This window comes from Phlebotomus papatasi, chromosome 1 (assembly GCF_024763615.1).
Source record: "Phlebotomus papatasi isolate M1 chromosome 1, Ppap_2.1, whole genome shotgun sequence".
Lineage (NCBI taxonomy): Eukaryota > Metazoa > Arthropoda > Insecta > Diptera > Psychodidae > Phlebotomus > Phlebotomus papatasi.
In genome coordinates this window covers 95,971,951-95,998,005 of record NC_077222.1, presented here as the reverse complement: position 1 = coordinate 95,998,005, position 26,055 = coordinate 95,971,951, and the positions used below count along the sequence as shown (strand labels likewise).

Genomic DNA, 26,055 nt, shown 5'->3' with positions numbered 1-26,055 from the left:
CTTCCTGATTGGAAGAACTTCTGAGCAAAGACCTGGAGAATTTGATGATGATGATCTCGATCTGCGCAAAGCTTGGCGAAAGTCACAACGCCTTGCAGACTGTTTTTGGCGTCGATGGATCAAAGAGTACCTGCCAGAGCTTGCGCGACGCTCAAAGTGGTTTGATCAAGTGTCCCCGCTAGAGAAGAATTCTGTTGTGCTCATAGCGGATAGAAATCTTCCCCGCAACGATTGGCCTTTGGGAATCGTCGAAGAAGTTTTCCCAGGACCCGATGGGAAGATACGAATGGCAACTGTGAAGACATCCAAGGGAATTTATAAGCGACCAGTTGGCAAGATATGCGTTTTGAACGTCGGAGCGACCGCACTGAGGGGGAGGATGTTGCCAACTGACAGAATTTAAATTCAAATGATTATTGTAAGCCCTTCTGGCAAATCTTTAGTTCAGTTTAATGGCGTGCAGACTTAGTGAAAAACGTGTTCTATATTGCTCTCTAAAATTTATTGATTAAAAGTGATCTATAGGTGAGAGAATAACTTCTAGATTTGAGATTTGTTTCTGAGATTTAATGTAAATTTACAGATCTATGAAATTCGATTGAACTGATCAGGAAAACTAGAAGAGATAAGGAAAGGAGAAGATTCTCAGAAAGTAAGGTTAGCTAAAAGAAAAAAATGTCACGCCATTAACAATTCAATTATTTAATTTTCAGATTCCTATCATTATCGCACGTTCTATTGTTCTACATTATCTATTGTTCTATCGTTCTGTTCCATCTACAATATTAATAAAGTTTGTTTGAAAGAAATGATGACTGATTTGGAACAGAAGGCATGAACGTTCGAAGGGAAAGCACTTTCCCCTATACTGCAGCCACTGCAGGCCAGAAAATTTTAAATCAATAGTAAGGATAATGAGGCTTCAGGAAATTAAGCTGAGCTTAATAACTTCCTAATCAACTTATAACCCTATTGACCTTATATCCCTGTTCCCTGAAAATTCTAAGTCACAAATTTCTTATCCCTTGTCCTCGAGATATGTTTATTGAATTTATAACAAACAATCATCATTTGTTTCATAATTTTCCCCAAAACTTTACACAGATATATATATATAGGGATTATAAAACCCAGGGCAATACATATTTCCTTCTTAGCAAGGTTCGAGCAATAATTCTCATTCATGTGTTTCACAATAAGAAATTACGAGAGAAATAACACATTATTAGTCACTTGAAACTATGAATACGGAGTGTGGATGGACCACCTTCTTCAGCCATGCGAAAATTACAAAGTTTAAGTGCTCCGACAAAAATATACAGCGAATCGACGCAATTAACATATTTCTCTTGTTCGCCTTTGATCTTTCGCAGGGAATCTGCAATGCTTGTGCCTGAAGACAAAGAGCGCCGCTCGTCAGCTGAGCATACAGAGCATGTGGCTAGGATCTTGGCACATGAATTGGCTCATCAGTGGTTTGGAAATTTAGTCACTCCTAAATGGTGGTCTGATCTGTGGCTGAAAGAGGGATTTGCTAACTATATGAGCTACCTTGCGCTGGACAGTGTTGAGCCCTCATGGCGATCTCGAGACAATTTTGCCGTGAATGAACTCCAACATGCAATGGACAAGGATGCAGACACAACTTCTCACCCTATTTCCTTCGAAGTGTCCACTCCATCGGATATCCGGAGGATTTTTGATCCCATTTCCTACTCGAAGGGAGCAGCACTCATCCGGATGATGAATAGCTTCTTGGGTGAGGAGGCTTTTGTTTATGCTGTGAGATCATACTTGAAGAAATTTGAGTACAAAAATGCAGTACAAAATGATTTATGGAAAACAATGTCGGATATCGGTCATATGCACAATGTTCTGCCACCGCATTTACAAGTGAAAGACATCATGGACACCTGGACACTTCAAGCCGGCTACCCTATACTGAATGTAACGCGCCGTAATAACACAATTGTCATTACACAGCAACGCTATATGCTGCCTAAAGCCAAAGCTGAAGATAAATCTCGATGGTATATTCCCATCTCGTATATCACCCAGTCCAAACCGGCGATCAACGAGACTCCAACTTACTGGATGACAGACCGTGATGACCAAATTGTGATTCCAGAAATCCATCCAGAAGAGTGGGTGTGCCTCAATGTCAATCGCACTGGATACTATCGCGTGCAGTACGACTACGTCACCCTCTCCCTGCTCAGTCGAAACTACCAAGATCTGCCAGAGATTAATAAAGCTCAATTAATCGATGACGCTCTAAATCTGGCTCGAGCCGAGTACGTCACCTACGACATTGCTCTCACATTCCTTCTCCGGATGAGTCAACACTTTACGGACGTCCTGCCCTGGGCAGCGGCTACTCGTGGTCTCGAGTACATCACAGACATGCTAATCAGAGAACCTGCCTTCAACTTATTCAGAGTAAGCTATACATAAAATATTCAGACATGCCTTCCTACCTAAAAAAACCTTCACTCTGTGATGCTAGTGTTTCGGGTTTGAATTTATTTGCCAGAATTTTTTTGCATTAAAGGTGTTTGGATCGAATCTTCACTTAATTTCTTATACGGGCTTCAGACCTAAGGCTTAGCCATCTAGCTTAACTCCTCTAATTCCTTATCAGGCGCGACATTTTAGGAAATTGTTGTTCAAAATTGGATATTAAGGGCAAATGATCCATTAGATTTCGAAAAATCAATAAAATTGCTTGTTATTTAGATTTTTGAGACCTTCGGGAACTGGGCTAAACTTTCAGTCTGAAGCCGGCATTATACGGGCTGCAGACCTAAGGATTAGCTATATAGCTCAGCTACTCTAATTTTTTATCAATTACGATTTTTCGGAAAAAATTAACTTAGGATTGGATTAATAAGGACAAAAGACCTATTAGGCTCTCAAAAACCAATAAAATTGCACGCAATTTAAGATTTTGAGACATTCGGGAACTGGGTTAAACCTCTAGTCTGCAGCCGGCCTTATACGAGCTTCAGACCTAAGGCTTAGTCATCTGGTTTAAATCCTCTAATTCCTTATCAGGCACGATTTTTTAGGAACTTTTTGTTTAGGATTGGATATTAATGGCAAATGTTCCATTAGATTTTAAAAAATCAATAAAATTGCTTGTTCTTTAGATTTTTGGGACTTTCGGGAACTGGGCTAAACGTCAAGTCTAAAGCCGGAACTAGGGTATAGGGCAACCAATCTTGGTTTGCGGAATCTTTGTCTTTCCCATTTTGTTTTTCCCAGTTTGTCTTTGAAATCTTTGTCTTCGGTAATTTTTGTTTTTTTGCAAACTTTGTCTCTGGAAATCCTGTCCTTCATATATTTTAAATAAGTATATTTTATTAAATAAAATAATAATAAAATAAATAATAATAATAATGGTGTTTTTTGAAGTTTTTAGTTTCGTCCTTCAGGGCAAAGGGAAATTTTCTCTGTTTTGGGAAATTTTTAGTTTCATCCTTTGGACATACTTGTGCAAAATGTGTTACAGACAAAATTTATGAAAATTGTGCAAAATGTATGAAAGACAAGATTTCCAGAGACGAAGTTTCCAAAAAACAAAAATTACCGAAGACAAAGATTCCAAAGACAAACTGAGAAAAACAAAAGTGTAAAAAACAAAATGGAAAACGAAGATTCCCGATCCCCCCAATCTTATCCCTTATAAGAAATCTCGATTGCGAGAAAGCCTAATGAAATAAAAATGTCTTTAACGCTATTTCAGGCCACCATGCTACACTGTGTGCTTCCTGCCTACAATAGCCTAGGCTTTGATGAACAGGAAAATGAGACTCATGTTCAGCTCCTCCACCGTGCTAGAATCGTGAAACTCGCATGTACTTTTGGCCACGATAGGTGCACCAACCGTGCCCAGTACCTCTTCCGCGAGTGGATTAGAGTTCCTAAAGTTAACAAGTAAGTAGAACATTTTCCATTTTCTGATATCTTTTCTCTGAGAAAAGGGGAAAACATTGAGAGCTTTATCTTCCAAAAAAATTCTAATGTGTGTATGTGATTTTATGTAATAATAACTTACTTAAGATAACTAGGGGCAACTGGGGCAGTGGTAAACATGGGGTAGTTGTAAACACTGAGATTTTTTTAATTATAAATATATTAGACTTTAGAGAACGGGATATTATATGAATTCATAGAATATTACTATAGAAATCCTATTCCACTGAAGAAATTGTAGACAGAAGACTAAGTAAAGTAGACATAAAAATGAAGTATTTACAGGTTCCGCACCTATTACTGACCCAGTGTCTCTCTATGTTCTACTTTTCAATTCTATTGTGGTCCATTTAAAATATACTGCACAAATCCGAGATATTAAGATTTTCCCTAAGAAATGATCTAAAGGATCTAAATGTATGCATGTATAAAACTGCCCCCTAGCCAATGATACAAAATATTTTTTTTATAAAATAATTTAAAACACACAGCTTTATTTATAAAAAAAAATAATGCAAAAATGTAAGGGAAGAGCACCAGCGATTGGCAGTGTTCCTCGGATCGTCAAGTTATTATCATATTATTGCACCAATTAAAATGAACTTAAAAATTATTGGCTACTTTTTACTATTTAATTCTCACAAGAATACAGTGTATTAGGGTAGATTTAATTTATAAAACCAATTTTCCATGAGACGCCTGATTAAATTCGCAACGATCCGAGGTACAGAGTACACAAAATTTTAAAGTTCAAACGCACAAATATAGTTAAATGGATCACTAATATACCGATTAGCATAGACAAAAATACCAAATAGTATTTTGAGGCTTATATTTTCAACTATAAAAATCGAACATGTCTCTTAACATTCCGATCCGGTGTACTTTTCCCTTATTATGTTTCACAAATAGGTGTTCGATTTTTTTTTAATTTATAAATTAACCTATTTATTATTTAGAAATATAAACTGGAAAAGGAGTTTTTGATAAATAAAAAATAAATAAATAAAATGCATTTTTCATTATATAAAACCTTACTAAAGCATTGTGCTACGTTTTTTTAATTATGAATTTCTGTGTTTATTTATACTTTGTTTGTATCTCCGTGATCCCATTAGGGAAAAACGGTTTAAAATGTTGAAAATGAATAATGGAATTAATGAATTTTGTTAGCACTAAAATATTGAACAGTAAAAAATCAAGTTTTGGTACTCAATTTATGAATTTAAAACAGTGAAATCAAGAAAGAAGGAAAAATGAAGATTTTTCAATTTTTCCTGCTATCATCTTAGTTGTTAATTATATTATATTCGAACTATTTTAAAAATTATTTTACTAAATTTGAACACTTTTTTTATAGGAACAGGTCAAATAGAGAAAAACGCTATCCTACTTGTTTTGTTTAGTTATGTTAAATTAATTAACCCTGTCGGTCGAAGAGGTTCCATTAACCCTAGCTTAAAAAAATACTCCCTCCGTCCCAAAAAAAGTCGTACGTTTGAGAAAAATTCTTGTTCCAAAAAAAGTCGTACGTTTGGAAGAATATCGCTAGGAAGAGACGGTGTAAAGTAGAAATGCTGTGTATTGGAAATATCTTATGTACATACTATCCTCCATCTTCAATGAGTAATATGGAGGTCGACCTACGATTGTAAGATAAGAAAACAATGTCTTAAAAACATCTTTCTTTTGAATTTTTTTTAGTAAGATTTAAGTACCAAAAGGTTGGAGATAGAAACTTGGCACCTTCGGCGGCGCCCCCGTAAGTCGACCTTAAGATCATTACCCTACCCCTAATTTACCCCCACCCCTCCCTGCCCTCCAAAAACCATATTGTTTTTTTGGGATTGCTCAAAAACACATAGTGCGATTTTTTTCTGAGGAAGAGGAGGGGCGGGGGGAAACTGGGAACATATTGAAAATCTAAAAGTTGACCTACGGGGCGTGGGGGTCGTCCAAAGACATCAAATCTTTATCTCCAACCATTCAGCATCTATATCACAGAACGTAGAAAAAAGAGCAAGATTGGTTTTATTGCCATTTTTGTAAATTTAGACCCATTGTTATGGCATAACGAAAAGAACTATAAATCCCTTCTTTGGTACACTAAATTTTTAAATGAAATTCTAGTTAAAAATGTTAATTGCAGTAGAATTTTCAAAAGTTACATATCGACCGGAGCTCTTCGAAAAAAAGCGAAAAAAATAAATCTTTAAGACACCAGTTCCTTATCTTACCGTGGTAGGTGGACCTCAATATTACTACTGAAAATGGAGAATAGTTCATACGTAAGATATTTACTATTAACAAAAACATTCCGTAAAATAATTCCTTAATCCCTAATTTTTCCCCAAACGTACGACTTTTTTTGGGACGGAGGGAGTACATAATTTAGGAAAGCTGAAAAGCTTTCCTAAAGTACAAGAACAAAATACAAAAAACATAATTCCAAATTCTTTTTCTCTTCATAATTTTATTAAATAAATATTGATTTAATAAAGACGCCAATGTGTCTAGTAATCTTAATGGTTGCATATTGCCCTATTGCAAAAGAAAGCGGAATAGGAATAACAAGCGAAAAATTCCTTGGAATTTTCCACTGTTTTTCCTTAAAAAATTCCATAGGAATTTTCCATAATAGGTTCCAAGGAATATTTAATGGATTTATGCTGGATTTTTTCTATAGAAAACATCCATGGAAATGCTCATGGAATTTATGTGGATTTTTCCACCAAAATAAAATGGAGAAAAAATGAAGCTGTCACATGCACCTCATGATTTTACTTCCTAATTTTATAGAAACGGCAAAGATTACGAGGATTATAATATGTTTTTATAAACCAGCAATAACGAATTGACACTTTGAGCAATAAAAAAATATTTTATTAAAAAAAAAATTTTTTCCTAAAATATATATTAATTAACAAAAAAACACCATTATTTTAGGTTGGCGACCTATTTAATGTAATCACTTCACTATTATCCACACGAAACGCAGTATCGCATAATTAATTATATTATAATTGCCACATGAATCACTAGAAATGTTTGCGGAAGGTTTGGAAACAAATTCTAAAAGTTGTCGCAACACCATTTTATTTGTTTGACATTTCAGAAAACAGTGGAAAAATCCATATAAAACACTATGGAAAGATAGTGGAAATTTCCATATGTTTTTTCCAGCTTATCCCGCGGACGTTTCACGTGTGAGTTTCCATATAAATCTTCCGCGGAATACCGCGGAATTTAACGCTGGAATTCCAGCATGTCGCACTAGTAAATTCCATGGAGCACTATGATTTCCATGGAATTTCCGGCTTTAAATTCCATAGGAAAACTTAGTGGAATTTTAGCGTCAAATTCCAGCGAATTTAGCCATTTGGACGCAAGTTTTCCATTGGAATTTTTGCGGAATTTTGCTATGGGGTGGTTTCACGCAACTGCAATGCAACCACGATGCAATTATACAATGCAATTAGTTTCAAACAAGAAAATCATTTTGTTGTCATTTCTTTTTCAGTATTAAACCCAACCTTAAGAGTACTGTCTACTGCGTGGCTCTCCGCGAAGGAGGAGTTGCAGAGTGGAAATTTGCTTACAAACAGTATCTAGAGACAACAAGTGCGTCAGAGAAGGAAGTTCTGCTGAATGCTCTTGGTTGCACAAGGGATCCCTCACTATTGTCCAAGTACGTGAGAAATGATCCATTAATAGCACAATGGTTTATCATTGGAGATGAATGATGCTGACATGTTTCAATTTACTCTGTCCATTTCAGATATCTCAATATGACGCTCTACCCTGAATATGGAATTCGTAAACAAGACGGAGCACGTGCCTTCTCGGCTGTCGCGAGCAATAGTGTTGGATTTGAGATTGCCTTTGACTTCCTGCAATCCAATATTGAACAAATATCGAAATAGTGAGTATTAATAATAAACTTTGTGATCAAACATGGTCTTGACCGTCTTTCTCTTATACAGTTTTGGTGATGGATTCTCCGTGATTTCCAAGATGGTCAATGCTGCCACCACCTACATGAATAAGGACCATCATTTGGCGCAATTTGAACGTTTCATTGCCAAGGCCAGGAAGCTGAACTTGAAATCAATTGAGAGCAGTGTTAAATTGTCAATAGAGCAAGTTAAAAATAACATCTACTGGAGATCACGTTCGTACTATCAACTGCAATCGTACCTGGAGAAATTAGCTTCAGATTTCCACTTGAACTACTAATTCAGCAGAAATGATGATGCATTTCATTGAAGAAAAAGTCTTACTGTCTCTAGTATAGCTGTAATTGTAAGATGTAAAGTAACGAACAATTTGTAATAATTGTATATTTATTTTTCTATCAAAGAGACAAAACCATTTGGCAAGACAAAATGGTTTATTCTGCCACCAAATTATTTTTCTAACTCACTTATATTTTTTTTTAAATATAATTTTCGCGATAATAAGTCAATCATAAAAAAAATTATGTATAAATCTATGTCATTGTGATTTTTCCTCAATTATGTGTATTTCACTATTTAGTGATAAGACGAAAGTATAAAATTAGAAAGAAAAAGTGCTAAATAGTCATTTGAATGCGTAAATGTGAAATCTTCTGATAAGACGGAGAAAGATGAAAATCAATATAAAATTAGTCATTGCCTATAAAGAACTAAAAGGCTAACTATAACTTCTATGTAGACTTGAATTTAAAATGAACGATAGATTGCTATAAAAAAATATAAAGAGAAAGTCAATGATACGCTAAGTGATAAAATTTCTATAACTACTTAGGTTTTAATTAAGTCATAACGCTTATAGAATATACAAATTGTATTTCACTATATAATAAATTATAAAGAATAAATTTTCTGTAGAATTTTTTTTTTGTTTTAATTGGTCATTACATATCTTTATGAAATATTTAGTCACACAACGGTAATAACTGTTGATTTCTCCCTGTGCACACTAAAAAATTAAAACAATTGCTAGCAATAACGTTAATTGTAATCCGATTTTTAGTAATACACCGGGTCTCTTTGAAAAAAAAACGCAAACGAAGGCAACTTTAATACATCTGTTCCTCGACTTACAATCGTGACAGGATTCCAAATATTATCCTTTAACATGGAGGATATTTTAATAATAATAATAATAATAATGCTAGCACAACATTCCATCAGTCCCATGCCCGTGGAATCTAGTGCAGTGACGCTCACTGGATGCAATCCGAATACCTTTAACGCCAGAAAAAATCTTGGTGACCTAAAGGGGATTCGAACCCGGGACACTTGCATCATAGAACGATAGCTCTACCACTTGACCCATTGATATTTTTTACATAAGATATTTACCAATAACAAAAACATTCCCAACGAAGCCGTTCCTTAATCCCTAATTTTTCCCCAAACGCACGACTTTTTACAGAACAGAAGGAGTACATCATCCTGATTTTGCCAACGTAGTGAATCGTTCACTTTCCTGGTGGATCATTTACAACAGTTAAAAAATCCCTACCCAGATTGAAGCAAGCGACTGACCAGAATCACCCAAAATTGGCCAATAGAAGGATTTTAAGTTCCATCAACACAATGTCAGGCCGCACACATCTTTAACGACGCGTCAAAAGCTCCGAGAGCTTCGATAGGAGGTTCTATCGCGCACCCACCGAAAACAACCTTTTTTAGCATTTTCAAAATTTTCTTGATAAGGTAAAACTGTTCCTAAGAGAAGCTTCTTAAAATGAACAATTCGAGTTTTTTACCAAAAGAGATGAGAACTTCAATTGTGGAATTATGAAATTCCCTTCAAAATAAACAAAAATTATTAAACAAAACGGTGAAAATTAGATCTCAAACGGATAATTCTACCAATTTTAATTTCATCTCCAAAATAAAGCTTAAAAGAACTCAGAACTTTTTACTTGACTCAATAATTAAGTCCCATTGAGTTCTCTGATTTATGGCTAAAGTTTTGACTTAAATATTTTATGAAATTAAGTATTAATAATTCTGTTCTTATAAATGATCCTTTTGAAAGGTTTGGGCCAAGGTGTTGGGTTTGGTCATATTTCCACCATACTTCCAATAAGAAAAAGTTTTAAAAAAAAGTTTCTAAAGATCTCAAAATTTAACTACATTCATTATAATACCAAAAACCAACATTTTGAAAAAAAAATTACTTAATTAGCCCATTCCGACAAAACTATGCGTACAACATGTGCAGATTTTGGTCGCAGTTTTATTTCAAGTCAACGTTGCCATAGAAATAACTGAAGAATTTATTTCATCGATTCTCAATTTGTATAAATTCTTACTCAAAACAATGGTAAGAAAAGGAAAAAAGACTTTGTTGGAGAAATGGGAGATTCCCATAAACCACCTGGATTTCGATTACGTTAAACAGTGCACAGATTCTAAAGAATTAGAGAGGATTTGTCTGATCTTGCGATCTGGTGAGGAAGGATACTACCCAGATTTGACTAAATGCACAGAAGACCGTTTGAAGTGTCTAAAACCGAATAGCAAAATCTTCCGTACCGATACTCTCGTGCTGAGACAAGGACAATTGGATCAAGAAACCTCTCGAGAAATTCGTCAAAATCTCGCTGAATTTACTCAAAGTGCTAAACAGAAGGAAAATGACCTTAAGAAGTCCAGGAACAGCTTAGACATTGACTATCCTCCCGTAAGGCAACCTAGAGAAACTTCCAATGCAGGAAATTCCAGGAAGAAATCTGAAGACCGCATTAAATCCTTTGAGTATCAAAAGTGGGACAAATACGATGCAGATGCCGAAGTTCTTAAATTGGACCTTCAGGAAGAGATCCAGAAGGAACAGATTGAGAGGGAGCAATCTCAAAAGAAGAAGGTCATTATTGAGGAAATTGTAAGTCCGATTTGGGGGAAATTAACCAAGATGGAGAGAGAAGAACTTGCTCTAAAACACAAAATCAAAGGGAATGAATACTTTAAGACAAATGACTTCGAAGATGCACATCGGGAATACACTAAATGCATTGAGATTAACCCATCAGCTGTTGGATTCAACAACAGAGCGATTGCAAGTAAATAAATTACTTTATACTTTTCTCAGTTATATCAATAAATTTAAAACTTTATCCTTTCCAGACATCAAACTCAATCGTTTCAAAGAAGCTATTGAAGACTGCGACGAATGCTTAAAATTGGAGCCCAAAAATCTTAAAGCACTTTTGCGAAAAGCTCAAGCCCTGCAATTGGATGATTGTAAAAGATCTGCTTATGAAGTGCTTCAGGAAATTCTAGAGATTGATCCAGAAAACTCGTCAGCTCTTAAATCCATCGCAAAACTCAAGCAAGAAATTCCCCTTCCACCAAAGGGAGCTTTTAGAATGAAAATAGAACAAATCCCCGAAGAATCTGAAGTTGATCTCTCCAAATTGATAGTTCCCAACAAAATCGTGAAGAGTAAGATATCTACAGTAGCTCAGAACATCGGAAAGATTTGTGGGAGAGCCCCCGAAAAGCGGAAAGAAGGTCAAACAACTCATGATAAGAAAATTGATGATATCGTCCTAACTCCACTCCGAGCTGCAAACGCGTGTGAATCACGTGAAGCTTTCATTGAAGAAATTTTTGATTAGATGCAACACTAATTAGGAATATTATTTAAACAGCCGTTAATTAAACATTGAAATGTGGAGATTTATTTGATTCACCTGCATAATTTCTGAAATTGCAATAAAAATTAAAATGTTGCACGAGTAATTGCCGTGATAATCGCCTCATGGTGTCTGTATTTGGGTCGAGTGAGATGTTCTGGACAGTTTTTAATGGAAAATTTAGCGATAATTTTCAGATTATTGCACTCAAAGAATGAATGAATTAATCATATGAGACTTGTTATCACAAGATATTCAAATACAATTTCTTCGTGGAAAATTCCAATAATTTTTTACTACTCGAACTTCACAGAGAGACCAGCATATTCCTTCAATTTTTCCACCTTCGACCCCCTGATACAACTGTTCTCAACATATCTCCACGTTTCAGAGAATTTCTGAGAAATGATGTCACGCTTTTTATCCGTCTGTGCATCCATCCGTCTGTCTGTTCGGCCATACCACACCTAGAGGTCAAACGGTTAGAGATAGAGCCTTTGAACCTTCGGGGGAACCCCTCATAAGTCGACCCTGGAACCATTAGAGATTAGAAGTTGCCTATCTGGACATTTCATCCATATACAAAAATCCCGTTGAAACAGGAATAGTCGGTTTTTTAAAGTCAATTTTTCTGGAAATGCAAATTTTTTTTTTAAATCAAAATAATCTAGCATTTTTATAAACTGACTAAAAAAATCACATATGAGTGAAATGTAGACCAAAAAGTTCTCTATAATTTTGCCAAAGAACTCGATCTTATCAGTTATCCTGGAGCCGAGATAATTCAATTGATTTATTTTTGAATTCGTTTTTTTTAACCAGAGTTCCCGTAGTATTTTTCAGGGAGGGCCCGGTGCAGTGTTCAGTGTTTTAGAGGGCCCGTAGTGCCCGTAGGGGTTTTCGTATATGGACAAAATGTCCATATACGAGAGGCATGTTAATGATCCCAGGTTCAACTTATAGGGCGGGAGGGGGTGGCCCGAAGGTTCCCACTGAGAACTTCCCAGTCGCGATTTCTAATCGTTTCCAAAATCCTGCAGCTTATAGTAACATGTTTCGTTTTTAGTTCTAATGTGAATACAGAAAGCTGGAAAACCGGGAAAACCTATGACTGCGCGTGGGAGGTCCATGCTGCGCGGGGAAGGTTCCATAAACTGCAGTTATGGTTTGAGAGAACTTTTGTCTCAACAAATCAGAAGACCTTCACTATCTATACTTCTACTTCATTATTGCGCAGGTCAAAAGAAGGTAATTCTGCAGGATCTAGTCAAGCTTCAACAATCAGAAAGATAACTATGAGTAGATCATCATCTTCCAAACTTGACTAAGAAAAGCAAATAAACGACAAGCTCTTGAAAGTTACACTGCACTAGTAAAAATAATAGGGTCAAATTGATCCTCCGGAATAAACGAACAAAAATAGTGATAAAATCATCTTTGGTGTTCGCTCAGATGAGAGAAATATGGTATCAGTAATATGTTCGTGATGAAACATAATCTAACCTGATAAATTTGCATACAAAATGTCAAGAGACACTAGTGATCCTTTGAAAGATTCAAATATGATCCATCCTTTAGAAAAGGATGGAATATAATCTAATTTGATCCTTCCATTTTTACCAGTCAGTGTACTCTAAAAAAAACGCAGAGCTCCTGGAACTTTTGGAAAATAAATTGAATGAAATGGCGGAAAACAATGCAAAAATTTGGAAAAGACCTTCAAACCCTAAATAATGACCTTGAATAAAACAAATTTTTCGTATTTGAATTTTTATTAAAATTTATTAAAATGTATAGTCCCAAGTCCTAGGACGACTAAATCCAGTCACTGAGGCCCACAACTTGGAGCCTGATGCTTACCCTTCCATCGTTCTCTCTAGACTACCTTCACTTCCACTCCTACTGACTGACCTCTCGTCCTCTCGCGGAAAAAAAAATTACACAAAACCTATAAAAAATAACCGTGAAAATTATTTTGGAAAAACGGTCGCCAACAAATGAATCTTAATTTTTCTGCTCGAACTCCACAGAGGTCGATTTTCAACAACAACGGTTTTTCAAGGTCAAAGGTTAAAAGACACTAGAGAGCACATTTATCAAGCGAATGGAGTCATATTTGGGCTTGTTGGAAAGGTCTTCGAATGTCCTATAAAACTGAACAGGTTCCAATCGGTTCGGCATCTGTAATGAACCAGTTCATAGCCGATAACTAACTTTTATCCGAATATCAATTCTATTACTTTTAAAACAATTTAAGAGAACTTTTTGAATGATTTGTGAATAGGTTCAAATCAGTTGAGAACCGGTAAATGATGCGAAAGTACTTTTGAAGTATAGCATCTCATAGTAACGAGTTCGATAATTTCGCAAAGCCTGGGACGCTTTGCCACCCTTTTTTTAAATAATAAACCTTAAACCTATATATTAGAAACCTTAAGTCATTTCATGTACAGTGCCCGCTCTCTAATCCGGATCGCCGTAATCCGGACAAGTTATCGACGGTTACCTTTAAAATCATTTTGAGGTTATGTATGCATGTGTGTTCAGCAATGAGAATGACTTATCCTGTGAAGTTTTTGTTCAATAAATGAAGTATAATAGCATAGAATTCTCTAATTTTGTCCTTTTAAACTTCTTTAAAACTTTTATTCTAATTCTCGAAAAAAAAACCTTGTATTATATTTTCAAGACGTTGAACAAATTCAAAAAATCCACCCGGATTACGAAGCGGACATCTGTCAAATTGTCTCCCAATCATCCGGATTACGAAGCGGGCACTGTATTTAAAATATACCTTTTGCAAGGTTCGAGCATTTTACATGCATACCACTCCATTTTTTGGTTTAAAAAAATATTAATATTAAATTATTAATATAAAATATTTATATTTAAATGTCCCTCTGAACCCTACGCAGCATTTCTGAAATTTTATAAAAATAAATTTAATTCTTGTATTTAAATTTATTTAAAATGAACCTTAAATTTTGATATAATAAACTTTCAACATGAATATTATTAACCTTAGGGTAAGTGTGCCAAATTTCGGCATAGTTGCATGCAAGCGCCAAAGTCTCAAGTTTGAAATGTAATATCTTTAATAGAAATTGATTTTTTTCATTCCTTCTACTTAACGAGTGTTACTTAGAACCTTGTAGATGTAGACAGTTTATCGTCTTTATTTACTTTAAAATTATTCTTAATACATTTTAAAATGAATAAAAATGTAGACATAGCTTTGGTGCCCTATTTCGGCCACCTTCATTCTCATAGTTCCTTGCCCTTAGGGAATTCTTCCAATGTCTTTTTCACGTCATCTCATTTGTCGAAGCTACATTTTTTGTTATTCTTTTGTATTGTATAATCTCCAGAGTATGTAAAAAGAAAAAAAATCATGGAAATCCGAGGAACAAAAAAGGTGGCCGGAATTGCAAGCTGGCCGGAATTTGGCACATTTACCCTAAGTCCTTGTATTTATTTAAAATAACCCTTTTACATAGGTTCAAGTATTTTGCAAATCATGGGACGCTTTACCACTATTTTTTTTAATTCAAATGAATTATAATTTACATTAAATAAACTCTTATCAAAATAATAAATGATAAAAGTAAAGCACCACATTTGGCCATTTTTCCACCACTTATGGTCACCGCAATAAAATATTAATGAGTGCGATACTTAAACCCGAATTAATTTTCTTTGGTAATATGTTGTATTTGTCGACATTTAAAAAATTAATTACGCGGGACAATAAATAAGGTACAATTAAATATTTTAACAAAAGTGGGAATTAGGGAAATCACCAGAGTCATATGATTACCATCTCGAAATCTCGTGCCACCCTTTATGGTGTTGTAAAAAAAAGTGTATTTCAGACACCACAAAATCTCAGCGTTTTTGTCACAATGTTGCCGGGAAATCACGGTCAAAGAGTCTGATCCAGTATCAGAAACACGAGATTTTTGTCTGGGTGGCAGAGAGTGGTAAAGTAAGTTGCAAAGGCTAATCATTTAAATCCAGTCTTTAGAATAAATTTTCCTTTTGTCAACTCATAAAAAGAGCTGAAGCACTGTCATATGCGTGACTGGTAAATGCTAAATTAAGAAATATGAAATGATATAGGCAGATGAGCGACAATTTTTCTCCTTTAAATAGAGAAGATTCCCATTTTCAACTAGTACAGTTTAACCAGTGCAACGGTGAGACACGTTCGTCTCTAATTACTTTTGGCTTTTGCACGAGATTTCAGTTATTGCTGATGCAATTACTGGTTGTTAATTTTATGACAACAATATTGCAGAAGCACCGAAGACTTAAACACTTTGTTGGACATTCTTCTTTTTTGCGGATTTTCCATATCAAAGTTTCACTAAAGTTCCACCTGATTGCACCTAATACCTCTTATCGGTATTTTTCATTTTTCCAACAATATCGCATAGTATTTGTTATCACAACCTGACACTATTGGCTGAGTGATAAAAATTTGACCATCAAATGTGTTGCTGAAGTCAGACTTTAGTAGTGTACTGTCGAGTGAAAAGTAGCCATAAAATTTACATACACTAAAAACTGTATAATAGTGATTAACTGGGTGCCGTAAGAACGTTTAAAAGACACAAGTTTTTGTGAGAATTTATTCAGTATCAGACAGAAAGTTTTATAGACGGTGTTCAATTGTTCAGACTTCCATTAAATATTCCTCATTCAGTGCTCAGCTGTGGGAGTGATTGGGTGATCGGTCTGAGAATCCCAGCACTTGAGATAATCATGCGTACCTTTGTGTTAAGAATACTTAAGAATTTATTTAATTTTTTGAACGTATGAAAAAAAATCCCCGTGCCCCATTTTTTCCAAATTGGTAAATAAACGTGTGTTTAACTTTTCCAAAATTTATTCTATCATCTCGAGGCAAAGGGAGCTCCCAAAAATGTTTGCCCAAGTGTTAAATAGTGCTGTTTTTAATTTATTACTTGTGGTATTGTTCACGACAACGGATGCGAGAGTTTTCCCAACACCGTCAGACACAACAGAAGGTACATTCTTTCACAATTTGTATTAAAACACAAACAATTTTTCACTCTATATTGATAAGAATGGTAATCCAAAAATGCCAAAGAACTCTGAATCAAAGATAAGCCAAAAGATACTTTGATGTTCTTTAAGAAAATTTATTTTAGAATGAAGAAAGTCATTATCATTGTTATGCAAATTAGCTCAGTAAAACTGCATACAATGCTTTTTTATCGTATGGAAATTGCTTAACAAAAGGCAAATCCACCGTATCACGGCTGGAAAATTGCTTGTCCAATTATCACAATTTCCCACTCTTTTCGTAGCACTTGATAAAATGTTCGTTATATCATAGTTTGGAGCAATTGCCGTGGATATAGATAAGACAATTAGCATAAATTTCGTGATGTCGTTGCAGATAGTAATCACTGGTTGAGACTGTCCGAGAATCATTTGCGTCGCAAATTGTCCAGTAGTGGTAATCAGTATGAAAATCTAGCTAAAAATGTGATAATCTTCGTGGGAGATGGGATGGGAATGCCAACAATAACAGCAGGAAGAATTTACAAGGGGCAGAGGACCTCACAGTATTCTGGAGAAGAGACTGAACTAGTATTTGATATGTTCCCAAATGTTGGACTGGCAAAGGTAAATATTGCGAAAGAATCGACGACTCAGAATATAAAACGAATAAGTCGCGAAAGGCAAACTTTACAGAAGAGCGATTTCAAGCTGAGATTTTGTATGCTGAGTAAAGGATTTATAAGATTTAAAATTTCTGTAGCTTTGGGAATAATTAATTTTCCCAAGGGGTGAATAACTGGCTCTCACAGAGTGAGCCGTGAGCCGCGATCGGCAAAATAGTGCCAATCTGGAGCTAGAGATCGGCAGATCGGCACAATTTTGCTAAGAGATTGACAGATCGGCACAATTTGGCCAGAGATCGACAGACAGACATGAGATCGGCAGATTTAAATACCAGTTCACTCTTATGAAATTTAGTGTTCGTTTAAACTCATGTAACATCGGAAATTTCTTATAAACAATCTTGGTGGCAAATTACAAAATTTACTAATCTTGCAGATTTGCTGTCCCATGTTAGCAATTTGCGTCATTTCATGACAAGAAATTTCTGGTATAATATTAATAAGTAAAGTAAAAGGCGTCAAGGAGCACCAGAAAATAACGAATGTTGCAAAAAATCGACTTATTCGACTTATATTCTGACAAGTCGATATTGAGAAAAAGAACAATTAGCCGAGACTCAAAACTTGTGCTATAAAAAAACAATATGTAGGGTAAAATGAGGTAATTTGGAATCATTTACAATTAAACAAAGACAGCGAAATAGAAGAAAAAGACGATTAAGAGGAAAAGGAACAGCTTCTATTCCTTTTGAATCTCTAAAACAGTGAGAAAATCGCAAATGTCCCAAATTGTAAATGGTTCCAAATTACCTCATTTTACCCTATTGAATATTTTATTTTTGTTCCCCAAAATCAAAGCTAAATCTTACAAGATATTTTGTAGTTCTTGTGAAAAAATTAAGGCAAGAATTGTTCTTGAAATTGTACAAAATATGAAAAACAATTCATAAGCTTCGTATATTTTATAGCATTTTTAAGGTATACAAATTATAGCAAGAAGTACCGAACTTTCCTTAAAGAAAACTAGGAAAATTTTATACAAAGTTTCCTTTCAGATTTTAGGATCAAAAATTCTAAAAGAAATTTAATTTAATTTATCATCAAATTTTATAGCACATTTTATGTGTCTTCGCTTAAAGTTTTAATTTAGTTTGTGAATCTTTCATAATTAATTTCTTTATGCTGCAGTTTCTTGAGTACTTTTCTTAAAGTAAATTAAAAAAAAAACGTCGCAAAATTTGGTTTTTGTTTTCAAGAATAAAAGATCACAAAATGCCTATTGCCTGCGCGATGACTCTTGTGCAAATTTTTATAGCATTATTTATGTGTCTCCGCTCATTGTTATACATTTTACAACTAAAAAAAGCACAATTATGACAATTATATTATTAACTGAGTTATTTTCTTAAATACCTAACAATCCGTTGTCACGCTTTAATAGCCTTTAGAAAAAGAAACTAATAAATCTTTAAACTTGATTTAGTATTATTTTACTTGCTTAACAGTCATAAAAATCTCAGACATACTATACCTACTATACAATTATATCGGGCACGTGATTTCACACTCAAAAGTTGTATTTAAAAATGTGACTATAAAATAAAATCATTCAGGGTTAAAAGGGAAGAGGTAGATTAATGAAGAAACGATTACTTGCATTTCTTTAGATATATTAAATTAATTTCAATATTTTGACGAAATTGCAAATAAATGTTACCTGCCAAATAGGTTTTCCTTAAACCCTATAGTAAAATAAAATTCACCTTGCGTCTGTCGCCGTCTTACAGTTAAAAACTTACCTCCAATCCAAAACTATCAGTAATTAATTATACTACGTAAACATCAAATATCTAATAATTTCAGACTTACAATACAGATAAGCAAGTCCCAGACTCTGCTGGAACAGCTACATCACTCTTCACCGGTATCAAGACACGCTATGGATACATTGGAGTTAATAGTTCATCCAGCTATGCAAATCCTTTCTCCGGGAAGCTATCATCCATCATGGATTGGGCACAGGCGAGTGGGAAGAGAACAGGTTTTGTGACTACCACAAGAGTAACTCATGCCACTCCTGCCGCCCTCTATGCCCACTCCCCCAACAGGGATTGGGAATGTGATTCTGCCATTCCGGATGGAGTCACTAGTGCCGCCTTCAAAGACATTGCACGGCAACTCGTTGAGGATTCTCCCGGAAGAAGACTCAATGTCATTCTGGGTGGTGGCCGTGAGATGATGGGCATGAAGGAGAAGATGTATGATGTTAGCCACATTAAGATGAATGGGAGTTTTGAACAACTATGTCCAAGAACAGACGGACGTAATTTAGTCGAGGAATGGCTCAAGGATAACAGTAAGAAATCTCAAAAATTTGTACAAAATACTGGACAATTGCTCGCTGTGGACACTGAGAAAGTGGACTACCTCATGGGACTCTTTGCCCAAAATCACATTCCCTACAATTTAGTGCGAGAAAAGGGAGCAGCAGGACCTCCATCCTTAGCACAAATGACTGCTCAAGCCATTAAGGTTCTCCAGAGACCACATTCGGGATTTGTCCTGATGGTTGAGGGCGGAAGGATAGATCATGGACATCATCAGAACTACGCCCATATAGCACTGGAAGAATTTATCGAATTTGAAAAAGCCGTTGAAACAGCTAAAAATCTCACAAATCCCAAAGATACTCTTATAATTGTGACTGCAGATCATTCGCACGCAATGGTGAGTACACATTTTTTGTGCTAAAACACGATAATGTGCATAATTTTGCTTGCAAAAAATTCTCCAACTTTTTTAAATAGCGGATAATGATTTTTACAATATGTGCTAATAGGGCTATAAACATGCATGTTTTTATGCAATTAAATCCAATTACTAATCAATATGGAATCTGCAAATCAACTGATTAAACAAAGCTTTTGCATTTTAGCTGTTTGCATGATTATTATTTATTTTGAATATTGTCAGATTAACCTAGATTAAATTCCCATAAATTATTTTCAAGAGTTTTTGATTAGATGAACTGAGAGATAATACGTGACAATCCTCTTTGGAAAATAAAGCATTAATTAAATTTATAACTGTGCAGGGAGAGTTGGATAATATTATACAAATATTACATGTTAGGGTAGTACCATGAGTTATGGCCAGTACTGAAGTTCGGAGTAAAGAAGATTAATAAAAAAATACACTGTTGTTGAAAATTTCCTAATTATAGCTAATCCGTTAAAAAGTTTCTAAAATACTTAGGGTAAAAGAAGCACCTATTGACACTTTAAGAACTCGTGTCAGGGGACTTACTGATATCCTACTTTGTACCATTTGGAATACGAAATTCGAATGATTCCTTATTGAAGAAAGTAGATTAATGAAAAAACGTTGTATTAAGGGAAACCAGGGTAGAATTAGCCACCAAATGAAATTTTTCATTGAGTATAAATTGTACAAAAAATGTTTGTATAAGGCTGATAAATATTTCAATGAATAGGAAGGGAAGTATATATTTAGAATAAAGACTGGTTTCCTCAATATTCCTTCGCAGGCAAACTATAAGATACCACTATCTAATACTATATACGTGGTTAATCCTGCCCCGGTCTCCCCTACTAAGATTTTATTGGATGCTTTAAATAAATTTCAATATTTTGACAAAAATGTTACTAGGAGTTCCCTGTCGAAGAGATGTTCCTTCCACCCTAGTACTACTCTACCATAAAAACTTATTCGAAAGTTTTGTTATCCATTTCAAACAAGTTTTTGAAACATCATTAAAAAAATGAGTACAGGCTTAAAAATAAACCCTTTTTTAAGGGTTTTTAGGCCCATGGCCAATACTCTTCGTTGACTTACACTTTACGAGGTATTTCTATTTTGTCCCCTTTAAAGTAATCCCCCTTAAGGTGTCTACACATTATAAGAAATTTCTATCAAAAATGAGCTTCAAGAAGTGTTCTTCAAGAAAATTGCCTACACATTGGTGAGAATTTTTGACAAAAAGATGGATTCTTGAAGAAAATTTGTCTAATGTGTAGACAAATTTCTTCAAAAATCATATCCAATTGAAGGAAATTTCCATCAAGAATTTTTGAAAGAAATTATCGGCTACACATTGGAATAAAATTCATCAAAGTCATTCTTGAGAGAATTCTTGAAGGAAACCATCACGATTCAAGATTGTTTTTCACGAAAATTTGTTATTTTCTGCTGGAAAAAGTGAGAAAAACGTTTGTTGAAGTTCCTTGGGATAGTATTTAGTGAATTTCTGAAGAAAATCTTCTAAATATGCAAGGGAGTAGTATTTTCCGGAGATGTCGTTCCTGGTGGAATCGAACCCAGCCTTTGAAGGAACATTTCCTGTGATTTTCCTCCAGAAATTGCCGGAAGTTAATCCATCTGTGTATTCTTGAGGTGTTCCACATTAAAGTGGCCTCGTAATCCATGGATTGCAAGACGGATCGAAAGGAGAAAATTTACGGGCACTTTCCAATCTCTATTATGCCTTGATTACCAAGGTTTTAAGGTTTTAAGGTTTTAAGGATTTTACTTTAGATTTTTTTTATTTCTCACCACCTTTTCATGCACTACTACTCAAACTGGGAGTCCCACGGAGGAATCGAAGGCCTGTGGCTATCCAGTTCTGGTGTTCTCGAAAGGAAGCAATCTCACATAATTCCTAATGGTTGAGAAAGTGAATGATATAAAAGATCATTCTGATGTTCTTCTGGGGGTTCAAGTGATGGCTTCTGGTAGCTCCGGACAGCTCTCATTTGCATTGAGATCTCCTCGGTGGCTCTGGTTAGCTTTTGTTTTAATTGGTAACCAAGGCATATAGAGATTGTGGAAAGTGCCCGTAAATTTTCTCCTTTCCATCCATCTTGCAATCCATGGAGTACGAGGCTACTGTACTGTGGAACACCTCAAGAATACACAGATGGATTAACTTCCGGCAATTTCTGGAGGAAAATCACAGGAAATGTTCCTTCAAAGGCTGGGTTGGATTCCACCAGGAACGACATCTCCAGAAAAACACTATTCCCTTGCATATTTAGAAGATTTTCTTCAGAAATTCACTAAATACTATCCCAAGGAACTTCACCAAACGTTTTTCTCACTTTTTCCAGCAGAAAATAACAAATTTTCGTGAAAAACAGACAGAAGAGCAAGAGACTTGGAAATGATGGCAATCTGTCAAAAAATTTTTGATGAAAAATAAAAAACCCAGTGTGGAGGCATTTTTCTTCAAGAATTCCTTCATAAATATGAATTTTTCTTTAAAAAATTCTTGAAATAATTCTTGATGAAATCAGCTCCAATGTGTAGACACCTTTAGATATAATGTACTTATGCCAACGCATTTTCCAATCCTCGAAGTTTTTCTATTATGCTCTCTTTGATATGGCTGAGTTCCTCCGGCGATGCTGCCGTCCCTTGGTAGCCTGGTGTAAAGTAGAAGCTTCAAGTTGGAACTAAATCTTTACTTTTTATGTGACAGAACATAAGGAACTCATTCGATGGATTGAATATTAGATTTTTCAATTTGAAATCTTTAAATTTTTTACTAGATTAGACTAATTAGACAAATTTTTTAATAGATTTTTTTCACTGCTTATGGAATTATTTTTATACTTTAGAAATACAAAAAAGAAACTTGTTGATGTATGTGATATGATCTATTTGTCCTAAAAGAATTAAGAAACATCAAACTGATTTCAAGAATACCACTATTTTTTATGTGTGATTCCTTATAATCACACCTATTGTAATCCTCGGATTTTCTCAAAGTACTCAGATCGAGCTGAAATTCACAGGGTATATGTTTTGAACATCCCTGATGCCGAAAATCATAAGCCGGCAATTTCGGGTCCGGCTGTCCATAGTACGCAATATCTCTGGTTTGAAAAGAGATATTTTCATAATTTTTTACGACGATTTCTGTGCTATTAGATTTTTGAAAAACCGGTTCTAAACCATTTAAAAATCACGTTTTGTAGTTTATCTAGAAAACTGAGCATGCGATTTTGAAAATTTTATGTTTATGTTGTAGCCCAGAAAATTTAGACCAATAAAAAAAATCTCAGACATTCGTCGAGCAGTTCTCGAGATATTTTACTTTAAAGATTTCAATTTTAAGAACATTTGTAAATAGCCCCGCGATTTTCGCGGGGCGCGATTTTTTGCGGAATTTGGCGGGGCGCGTATTTTTCGTGGGCAATGAATATCTTCGCGGATTCTCACGGGTCGCTGAAAGAGGCTCTAAACGGATGTAAAGTTAAGGCCCTCTGCTCTATCTCTCATAGTTTCCGAGATAATTGACTTTAAAGTTTTCCAGATACTTTTATGCGTTTCTCATCAAATTTTCCTTATTAATAACGATAATATGTTACATACAGTTTAAGAATTATAAAACGAAATTTGCATTATTTGTGTATAAATATCGTTCGAGTTTGCCACAATCGAAATTAGCAATGAAGGAATCGCGCCTCTATAAGCTGATCTAAGCTTATCACTGGCTTTCGAAAGCGAATGAAAAAAATCGATTAAAAATAAATTCTTCATCGATTCCCTTTCATTTTATTCAACTCATCTAATGATATATTTACTTAAATTGAAGAAATATAATTAAATGTAAAACAGTTTTTCTTTTAAAATATTTTTATCTCTAACAAAAAGGGCTCATATTGATCCTCTACTCGTCACTAGTTATTATGCCCAATAATTCAACAAAATGAATAGAACAGAATATTTAAAATGCATGCATTGCACAGTTCCTAAAACTAATTACAACATCCGCTTTTGGGGTTTCATCAGCATCAGAAAATTAAATTAATAGAGGTTCCCCTCAACTTGGCCGTTTTAGTAATTAAAAGTTTCCCAAAATAGAAGTGTAGTTAATTTTAATAAAGCATAGAATTTCCTAAGTATTCACAGCATATTCAGCATAATTTTCAATTACACTTTGAAGGTCTTCAACGGTTACGCAACAAGAGGTAATGATATTCTGGAATTCGGCAATAAAGCTCAGGTGGAGCCATACGAAACCCTGACCTATGCCAATGGTCCGGGTTTTCTCTATCATCGGCTCAACAAGTCGGAAGAGGACCAGGGGAAGTCGAGCACTTGGATGCGCGTTGAAACAATCTCGAGCACTGAAAGGGAGGATGCTTTCTACAGACATTTGTCTACATTTCCACTTGGTGATGCCACCCATGGTGGCGAGGATGTTCCTGTCTATGCCACAGGTCCAGGAAGTCACCTAATCTACGGTGTTTTTGAGCAAAATTACATCGCCCACGTTGTGGGATTTGCCACATGCATGGGACCAACTAAACATCTCAATGAGGATTGCCATAAATTCAAATTATTCTTCCAGCCCAGCAAAGCTCCGAGCTTTTCCACCACGACGTTCTTAAGTCTGAGTCTCACATCTCTAGCCATAATGCTGAGTTATCGTTGGTTGTAACATAAACAGTTCTGGTAATTGCTAAAACCATTGAAGCAAACAGTGAGTGAAAATGGGTGATTTTCTCTTCGAAAAAAAACCATTCCTTTTATGAAAAATTAAAATGTTTACAATAATGCCTTTTACACATATTATAATTTAATGTTGTTATGTAGAAGTTATACCAACAATAAAATTAACCATTATTCCTAATTTATGAACCTCAAAATTTAAATTTGTATATTTACTATTAGAGGTTTATTTTCTTTGCAAATTTAACTATATATGTAACGTCTTTAAAGTGTTTAAATATTGACACGAGAATTTGGGAAAATTTATATATAAGCCTTACAAATATCAAATAAGTTACATAATTCAATTTAATGTCTCCTCTATTTATATAGGATTTAGCATATATTTACCTACAATATTATAGGTTTTACCTATCGCCTTCATGTCTCTTACCTAAATATATCTTTTTTTTAAGTATTTATTACCCTCAAGTATTATTTCGACAATAAATCGTTATCAATTGTATTTATTTGGGAAGAAAAAAAAGCACAAAAATAAATTCAAAAATAATTTTTCAATCAACAACAAGCTTGTAAAAATTATATATTTCTTTGTAGAATAAAAAAATGCAAATTAAACTGAAACTCATTAAAAGTTGATTGTGTTTGATTCATTTTGAGTCAATTTAATAATTTGTTATTTCAGGGAATTTGCTTTCGATTTGACACAGTGTTTGAACTAGATGGTTGTAGGCTCTTAGTGTGGTTTAACAACATTTGCGAATGTCTCTAATTTAATAAAGTTCAAGATTTTGCATGTCAAATAATCATGTTGAATCTCAAATTTATTAATGTTTTATAGTTTTTTTATATTTTAAATGCCCAGTCCAATGAACAAATATACAAAATAATAAAATTGCTAGTTCTAATTACTGAAATATAAATAATATTTTCCATCCTTTTTTTATTTTATTCAAAGTAAAATTTTACAAAGTTACCACAATTATTTTCATAAATTTTGTGTTCGTAACTATTATCGTTTTCAGGTTCCAAGTAAAAAAAAAACAAAATTTGGTAAAAAAAAAGCATTTTCGTGGATTTCTTCGGAGACTGGGCATCAACGCTAAGTCGACGGTAGGCATGTTATATGGGGTAAAATATATAACTTGAACTTGATCTTGGAAACTAAGTGAAATGAACCAAGAGCTGACCAATACGGAAAATATAGAGCTTCAGCAGTGGATCAGTTGGTAAAGTAGTGTCTCGAGAGTCTCTAAGACTCTAGAGCTAGAGGACTGCCTTAAGATAGAGTGGAGGGAGTGGAGTAGGGAATGC

The 26,055-nt window shown here is 34.7% G+C and overlaps 3 protein-coding genes across 4 annotated transcripts in view; all 3 read left to right on the top strand.

Annotated features, from left to right (window-relative positions):
- The window catches only part of LOC129809889 (aminopeptidase N), a 53,846-nt gene extending 44,997 nt beyond the window's left edge, over positions 1–8,849 (top strand). For both annotated transcript variants that reach the window (XM_055860033.1, XM_055860032.1), the window contains 5 exons: positions 1,374–2,439; positions 3,746–3,936; positions 7,496–7,663; positions 7,754–7,897; positions 7,959–8,849. In XM_055860033.1, the coding sequence (XP_055716008.1) occupies positions 1,374–2,439; positions 3,746–3,936; positions 7,496–7,663; positions 7,754–7,897; positions 7,959–8,211 (1,822 nt within the window). In that variant the 3' untranslated portion in view covers positions 8,212–8,849. The remainder of the gene's footprint in view (positions 1–1,373; positions 2,440–3,745; positions 3,937–7,495; positions 7,664–7,753; positions 7,898–7,958) is intronic.
- A 1,444-nt stretch (positions 8,850–10,293) lies between these two features.
- On the top strand, positions 10,294–11,833 carry LOC129809887 (sperm-associated antigen 1). Its single transcript, XM_055860031.1, has 2 exons — positions 10,294–11,035; positions 11,100–11,833. The coding sequence occupies exons 1-2, from the start codon at positions 10,294–10,296 to the stop codon at positions 11,591–11,593; spliced, it is 1,236 nt and encodes a 411-aa protein (XP_055716006.1). The 3' UTR covers positions 11,594–11,833.
- A 3,952-nt stretch (positions 11,834–15,785) lies between these two features.
- On the top strand, positions 15,786–25,375 carry LOC129809886 (alkaline phosphatase 4). The gene is made up of 4 exons (XM_055860030.1): positions 15,786–16,641; positions 17,037–17,266; positions 19,129–19,992; positions 24,233–25,375. Exons 1-4 carry the CDS (start codon positions 16,536–16,538, stop codon positions 24,728–24,730), a joined length of 1,698 nt encoding a protein of 565 aa, XP_055716005.1. The 5' UTR covers positions 15,786–16,535; the 3' UTR covers positions 24,731–25,375.
- The last annotated feature ends 680 nt before the right edge of the window (positions 25,376–26,055 follow it).

Excerpts from the sequence above, each read along its gene's own strand:
- LOC129809887 (XM_055860031.1), top strand. The coding sequence starts at position 10,294 with ATGGTAAGAAAAGGAAAAAAGACTTTGTTGGAGAAATGGGAGATTCCC. Across the intron at positions 11,036-11,099 it reads CAACAACAGAGCGATTGCAA|ACATCAAACTCAATCGTTTC; the intron begins GTAAATAAATTA and ends TATCCTTTCCAG.
- LOC129809886 (XM_055860030.1), top strand. The coding sequence starts at position 16,536 with ATGTTTGCCCAAGTGTTAAATAGTGCTGTTTTTAATTTATTACTTGTG. Across the intron at positions 17,267-19,128 it reads CAAATGTTGGACTGGCAAAG|ACTTACAATACAGATAAGCA; the intron begins GTAAATATTGCG and ends TAATAATTTCAG. Across the intron at positions 19,993-24,232 it reads CAGATCATTCGCACGCAATG|GTCTTCAACGGTTACGCAAC; the intron begins GTGAGTACACAT and ends TACACTTTGAAG.